Source organism: Heterodontus francisci, unplaced genomic scaffold (assembly GCF_036365525.1).
Source record: "Heterodontus francisci isolate sHetFra1 unplaced genomic scaffold, sHetFra1.hap1 HAP1_SCAFFOLD_101_1, whole genome shotgun sequence".
Lineage (NCBI taxonomy): Eukaryota > Metazoa > Chordata > Chondrichthyes > Heterodontiformes > Heterodontidae > Heterodontus > Heterodontus francisci.
In genome coordinates, this window is record NW_027141025.1 from 3232773 (window position 1) to 3240495 (window position 7723).

General features: G+C 44.2%; 1 protein-coding gene across 1 annotated transcript; it reads left to right on the forward strand.

The window, feature by feature from the left end:
- Positions 1-347: 347 nt before the first annotated feature.
- Positions 348-5943, forward strand: LOC137361856 (uncharacterized). The gene is made up of 6 exons (XM_068026458.1): positions 348-512; positions 1549-1640; positions 2548-2612; positions 4444-4575; positions 5055-5211; positions 5465-5943. Exons 1-6 carry the CDS (start codon positions 348-350, stop codon positions 5466-5468), a joined length of 615 nt encoding a protein of 204 aa, XP_067882559.1. The 3' UTR covers positions 5469-5943.
- The last annotated feature ends 1780 nt before the right edge of the window (positions 5944-7723 follow it).

Consider the following 7723-nt stretch of genomic DNA (forward strand, 5'->3'; position numbering starts at 1 on the left):
CAGAAACACGTTCTCATCAGGAACTCCTGACCTGAACTTGGTGGTTTCTAGAAAAAACTTATTCTAACAATTTGTATTCTGAAGTTTAACTTGAAATCTGCAAATTCTGCACCTTGATACTGGGGCAGCAACACTGCCAAACCTATATAAGTTCTGTCCTGAGATATATTTGGAGGGCGATTTGACCATTGATATAAATTACTCAGGTTACAACAAAACACACAAAGGTGATTTCCCTGGCTGATTAGATAAAGGAGAATCGTCAAAGATTCTGCAAGTATATTAAGAATAAAATGGTAACTCGGGAGAGAGTGGGTCCCCTTAAGGATCAATGTGGCAATTGATGCATGGAGCTACGGGAAATGGACAAGGTCTTAAATGAATACGTTTCGTCTGTGTTTACCGTGCAGAAGGTCATGGAAGGTAGTGAGTTCAAGAGAGGAAACACCGATATCCTGAATCGCATCAACATTAAAAAGGAGGAGGTTTTGGAGGTTTCAAAGCTCATTAAGGTGGATAAATCTCCAGGGTCTGACCAGGTGTATCCTAGGATGCTATAGGAAGCAAGGCAGGATGTTGCTGGGGCCCTGGCAGAAATTTTAGTATCATCGTTAGCCACAGGTGAGGTACCAGAAGACTAGAGGATAGCTAATGTTGTGCATTTATTTAAGAACGGAAGCAGGAATAAGCCAGCGAACTGCAGGCTGGTGAGCCTTACATCAGTGGTGGGAAAGTTATTGGAAGGGATTCTGAGAGACAGGATTTATATGCATCTGGAAAGGCATGGTCTCATTCGGGCCAGTCAGAATGGTTTGGGCGTGGGAAATCATGTCTCACGAATTTGATTGAGGTTTTTGAGGAGGTGACCAAGAGATTGACGAGGGCAGGGCGATGGACGTTGTCTGCATGGACTTTAGCAAGGCCTTTGACAAGGTCCTGCATGGTAGGTTGATCGGGAAGGTTCAAACACATGGGGTCCAGGGTGAGGTAGCCAATTGAATACAAAATTGGCTTGGTGATTGGAGGCAGAGGGTAGTGGCAGTGATTTGTTTATCAGATTGGAGGCTGGTGACCAGGGGTGTGTCGCAAGGATCGGTGCTGGACCCTCTGTTGTTCGTTATATATATTCATGACTTGGATGAGAATGTCCGGGGGAAGATTAGTAAGTTTGCAGATGACACAAACATTGGTGGTATAGTGGACAGTGAAGAAGGTTGTCTAAGGTTACAGCAGGATATAGATCAACTGGAGAAGTGGGCAAGGAAAAGATTGGCAAATGGAAATTAATGCAGACAATTGCAAAGAGATGGATTTTGGGAAGTTAAACCAGGGCAGGCCATATATAGGTAATGGCAGTGCCCTGGGGAGTGTTGCTGAGCAGAGAGACCTTGGTGTGCATGTACATAGTTCCCTGAAAGTGGCAACACTGGTAGGCAGGCTGCTGAAGAAGGCGTATGGCATGCTTGCCTACATTAACTGAGGCATTGAGTACAAGAGTTGGGACGTAATTTTACAGTTGTACATATCATTGGTTTGTACTGTGTGCAGTTCTGTTCGCTGCACGACAGGAAAGATGTGATTAAGCTCTGGAGGGTGCAGAAAAGGTTCAGAAGGATGATACCTGGTTTGGAGGGCTTGAGGTATAAAGAGAGATTGGATAGGCTGGGTCTGCGTTCCCTGGAGCGAAGGAGGCTGTGACGGGGCATGACAGAGGTATATAAAATTATGAGAGGCATAGATAAGGTAGATATCCAGAGTCTGTTTCCCATGTTAAGGGTGACAAAAACCAAAGGGCATCGATTTAAGGTGAGAGGGAGGAGGTTGAAAGGAGATAAAATGGGTAAATTTTTCACTCAAAGAATAGTGGTTTTCTGGAATGAACTGCCTGCGGAGGTGGTGGAGGGTGTAACAGTAGCAACATTTAAGAGGCATCTAGACAGGCACTTGAATGAGCAAGGCATAAAGGGATATGGAATTAATGCAAGCAGGTGGGATTACTATCGATCGGCATTATGGTCGGCATGGATGCGGTGGGCCAAAGGGCCTATTTCTGTGCTTTATGACTCTATGACTCTTAGAACAAATCCGTTATTAGCCTCCTTGCACTCTTTCCTGCCCCATTATCTGGGGTGGGGTTCGGTTTTGGAGCCACCACCGGCCGTTTGAGACTCTGAAAGGGAAAGAGACGGGGCAGGGTGGACAGGATCTAGATGTAGAAACTGTGCTGACCGACTATGTTTTACACTATTGTCTCTGCTCTGATGTCTGAAATCTAACCCACCAGCTGTACTGTGTATTGTTTTAACTGCTGTCTGTATGAGCCAACATTTATGCTCCATCCCTAGTTGCTCTTGAACCACTGCAGTCTTTGTGATGAATGTTCCACAATCGTGTCAGATACAAAGCCCGGGACATTGTCTCCAGATGATGACGGTATTATGTTATTTACTCGAACGTCACAATTAATCTCTCCAATAACCATCCATGTTTGTGTTTAACAGTTGCTGATTCCATTGAGTCCCTCAATCAGATTGAATATTACACCAGTCACAGTTTGGGTGACACGGATCCTGGATCAGAAATTCCTGAAGGGAACTCCTCCAGTATTGAGGGTGGGTGCAGTTTTACTTGTTGCCATCACGTTTTTTAATCCATAACGCACTCTGCTATCTAAAATTAACAATGAAATATATCAGAACTTACTCGCTGTAAAATGATGCTGCTGAAGACATGGAGATTTGCTGACTGATTTTAGTTTTAAAAATTGAGAAATAATTTGGATTTCTCAAAATCATGTCGATTTAACCCAGTCGTATAATGGAATGAAACTCAGTTCATGATGTTTTCTGACACTGTTGTCTGGGCGGTGAAATGCGAAATTTGTGTGCATGTTGGATAGGTGATTCAATGGGATACATGTGACTTTAAAAGGGAGGCCAGAATTTTCTCACACAGTGACCACAGACTGCAAGGGAAAATGCTGCTGGATCGCGGTGCAAAGGAAGCTCGACGTCTTTACACTGAGTCGGCAGAACTGGTGGGTGGAGGCTGCAGTTTAAGGCTCTGGGCAGGTAACTGAGCCTCTTCAACAGGAATGCATGGCAATTTACCAAGCTATTAACAATTTGGTGAAGGTGCATCAAAAGGGCGGCACAGTGGCGCAGTGGTTAGCACCGCACCCTCACAGCTCCAGCAATCCGGGTTCAATTCTGGGTACTGTCTGTGTGGAGTTTGCTAGTTCTCCCTGTGTCTGCGTGGATTTCCTCCGGGTGCTCTGGCTTCTTCCCACAGCCAAAAGACTTGCAGGTTGATAGGCAGAAGGGCCTGTTTCAGTGCTGTATATCTAAATAAACAACAGTTTTCACAGATTCACCATCTGTAAGCAAGGGGAAGGTCAGTTTTGGCTGTGAAAAGCATGTGGTACTGGAGAGCGATACTGACTCGCGGTATTGGCAATCTGGAGGCTGACCAATCTTGGCGATCACAACAGAGGTATTCAGGATGAGCATCCACTCCGAATGGCAACATACTTATACAAAGTAAAAAGAATGGAGACCTTGAGCAGTGAGTGCAGCAATTTACAATTGGTGTCAGCCACTCCTGTTTTGAGGTCTCTTTGAGAGTGACAAGAATCATGAGGCTGGAAGAGAGTGTGGATGAATAGGGCGCACAGTCGCACGCAAGCAGCTTCTTGAGTGAAGAAGATGCTACCCACCAGAGAGGGTTTACCATCAGAGGCTCTGATTCCTGCAAATGACAGAGCAGCAGTGTCACTGAAGATTGTGCCTCTCCAGGGAGGCGGTCACTGAGCTGTGCACTATGATGGAGGAGGATCTGAACCAATGAGTGGGGGCACCCATCCTGCAATTACATTTTCATCTTTTGTGACATTTAAGACTGTGAGCTTAATGTTAGGCACTGCACTCACCTTGCCATACTACATCCGGGCATTGATCCTGTTCCTGCACTGAAGCCTCCTACATGGGACCACCTCACGTCTGCTCACCTCCACAGCAGTCTCCTGCCAGGCCCTCTCTGCCTGCCTAGCCGGCCTCCTTCAGCCATCCCAATGGGAAAAGCACTTCCCTCCTTGACCTTGCAGCCTGGAGGATCACTTCCAGGGTGGCATGAGAAAACCTGAGCGCCACCCTTGCTCTGAGTGCTGCCATCTAACAAACACACCAGTTGTCAGTCCTCCCATCCAATGTCCTACAGTGCTCCTGTCTTTCAATCGATTAATGGCTGCGTTTAGAATAGCATGGGTCTATGGAGACTCAACTACCGTGACACGACATGGTCCTACCATTCTCCAGCCTCTAATCTCACTACAACTGAACATCACAGTCAAACTTGGCAGGCCCGGGTAGATTGACGTCTAATGATATCATTCTAAATATTCAGTTTTACCATGTGATTTTTGTGAAAATCATTATTTCCTCTCAGGACTGCTTCCGGGTGATTATGATGATGTTCAGACTGGAGCCATTGACACGCAGGATGGTCACTTGTTGCTGGACAGTGGTCCTGATGATCTCTTCACACTGACAAGTGCCAGCGGTGATCTCTCCACTCTCGGTGAGTTAAACTCCCACAGTCACCAGCTCTCTGTCACTACTTTGACTTTCATTCCAATCGGTGTTTTCATAGACCGCTGGTTGATTTAAATTCATGTTGGGATGAAATGAAATTTATCTAATTAATGCTTGACTTAATTTAAAAAATACTTCCTGATGTTATTCCTTTTGTAACATCTCTCTTATTAATACTCCCACTGGAAATCCTTCAAGTGCTCAATCTGAACACCCTGATTCAGGCTCAGAAGATCCACTTCAGCTGCTATCATCCAGCGGGAAAATAACACGGTGAATGGGGCTGAAAAACATTCAAATTCCAGTCCCCATCACCTCATTGACACTTAGATAGACGACCCGAACTGAACTCGATTTCAGTTCCATCATTAATACATAATCCTTCTCCCCACAGTATACAGCTCTCAGACCTGCACTGAACTCGCTTTTAGTCCAATCATTTATCTATCATCTTTCTCTCCACAGTTTACAGCTCTCAGACCCGCACTGAACCAGCTTTACTGGTTCCCTCCAATCTTGAAGACAATGAGGATGTTCACTGTGATAGGTACACAATAGCAGACATTCCACCAACGATGGGCAGTGACTGTCTGGTTAAGCATTTTATGTCGACATCAACCCAGTAAGAGCAATGCTGTATGATTTGTTCCATGTGTACAGTCCCGGCTGGTTCTGATAGTAATGTGATAATCAGTGGTGTTTTCAACAGTCAGTGATTCTAAAGTATCAGAGAGAACATTCTGTGTACTTAATCTTGAAATAGGAGGCTTAAAGAAACAGGAATATTCCTAGGAGATCATATACTGTATTTGATGTGTTTGTTTGATGGTTTGCATTGTTGTAACCCTCTCAAGTCGTGTCTGTTGTCCTTTCAGCTAAAAGTCAGCCTCAAATCCTACAAATGATGTCTGAAGGTGGACCACAGACTGGTGGAAAATATTCTGTGTAAATATTCTGAGAGAATGGCATGAACTTTTCCAACAGTGTGAACATGCTGGATGTGCTTCACTTCACGATTGAAACATCACTTTATCTTCATCAATCACCAGATTATTTGGTGTTGAAATAACTAGATTTGGCTTTTCTCCACATTTTGTCTGAAAGTGTGTGTGTTCCGTTTAATTAAAATACAAAAGAGAATTGATTTCGGATCATTTCTCTGTCTGTACAAATACTGAGATATAATACTCCGCATGTAATTGCCAACATTGCCACAGAGATTAAAATCATTGCTTATTCAAAAAGAGTTTATACGAAGTTCGTTCTGTAACCGCTTCTTAGATTCATATCTTATTAAAGATGGTTTAGAATACGTCAGGCCACAAATAAATGGTCTGTCTCTTTTATCTGCATTTATTGTAACTGTTTCCTGCACCGCGATATACTCGATGTGGACAAATTACTGCAGTTTATCGTGTAAGTGTTGATGTGCAATGGAAATAACATAAAATTAAAAAACATTTATTTCATGTTTTAATTGGAATGTGTGCCTTTGTCAATATTAATTCCTATATTATGGTTCAAGTGCTAAATATGCACCAATTCCGAGATACAATACAATGTGGTTTTAATGTGCTACACTCCCCTAGCGTATGGCGGGTCAGTCGGAGAATCTGATCAGAAATTAATGTGTTTTTGCACTTTAATGATTAATATTTCAGTTAGTCATCACTGGAGTGCAATTGTTACTCAGTCAGGGGAAGACTATACCGTGCACTACTCTCCAGCAGATTGTGAGTTTTCTGATTGGGAGGCTTACCGAAACACCCGTATCCACCAGCAGAGGGCGACATTATTAGAATTGAAAACATACAATGCTGGAAACACTTCACAGGTCAGGTATCATCTGTGGAGAGAGACACAGAACTAGGTTTGCATGTTCATGCGATTTCTTCAGAAATAGAACATTGAACATAGAACATAGAACAGTACAGCACGGTACAGGCCCTTCGGCCCACGATGTTGTGCCGAACCTTTAACCTACTCCAGGATCAAACTGCCTACATACCCTTCATACTACGATCATCCATGTACCTATCTAAGAGTCGCTTAAATGCCCCTAACGTATCTGATTCTACTACCACCGCTGGCTATGCATTCCACGCACCCATCATTCTCTGTGTAAGGAACCTACCTCTGAAATCTCCCCGAAACCTTCCTCCAATCACCTTAAAATTATGCCCCCTGGTGATTGCCCTTTCCGCCCTGGAAATAAGTCTCTGGCTATCCACTCTATCTATGCCTCTCATCATCTTGTAACACTCTATCAAGTCACCTCTCATCCTTCTTCGCTCCAATGAGAAAAACCCTAGCTCGCTCAACCTTTCTTCGTTAAACATGCCCTCCAGTCCAGGCAGCATCCTGCTAAATCTCCTCTGCACCCTGTCTAAAGCTTCCACATCCTTCCTATAATGAGGCGACCAGAACTGAACACAATATTCCAAGTGTGGTCTAACAAGGGCTTTATAGAGCTGCAGCATAACCTCTCAGGTCTTAAACTCAATCCCCTTGTTAATGAAAGTCAACACACCATACTCTTTCTTAACAACCCTATCAGCTTGGGTGGCAACGTTGACTGATCTATGGACATGGACCCCAAGATCCCTCTGTTCCTCCACACTACCAAGAATCCTGTCTTTAAGCCTGCATTCTGCATTCAAATTCGACCTTCCAAAATGAATCACTTCACACTTTTTCAGGTTGAACTCCATCTGCACTTCTCAGCCCAGCTCTGCATCCTGGTGAATGTCCCGTTGCAACCTACAACAGCCTTTTACACTATCCAAAACTCCAGTAATCTTCGTATCATCGGCAAACTTGCTAACCCAGCCTTCCACTTCCTCATCCAAGTCATTTATAAAAATCACAAAGAGCAGAGGTCCCAGAGCAAATCTCTGCGGAACACCACTGGTCACCGTGCTCCAGGCTGAATACTTTCCATCTTCTACCACCCTCTGTCTTCTATGGGCCAGCCAATTCTGTATCCAGACAGCCAACTTTCCCCGAATCCCATGCCTCCTTACTTTCTGAATGAGCCTACCATGCGGAGCCTTATCAAACGCCTTACTAAAATCCATATACACCACATCCACTGCTCTTCCTTCATCAACGTGTTTTGTCACATCTTCAAAGAA

Coding starts and splice junctions, on each gene's coding strand:
- LOC137361856 (XM_068026458.1), top strand. CDS start 348: ATGGAGCTACGGGAAATGGACAAGGTCTTAAATGAATACGTTTCGTCT. Junction 1,641..2,547: donor CCTGGTTTGGAGGGCTTGAG/GTATAAAGAGAG, acceptor ATATTACACCAG/TCACAGTTTGGGTGACACGG. Junction 4,576..5,054: donor CGGTGATCTCTCCACTCTCG/GTGAGTTAAACT, acceptor TTCTCTCCACAG/TTTACAGCTCTCAGACCCGC.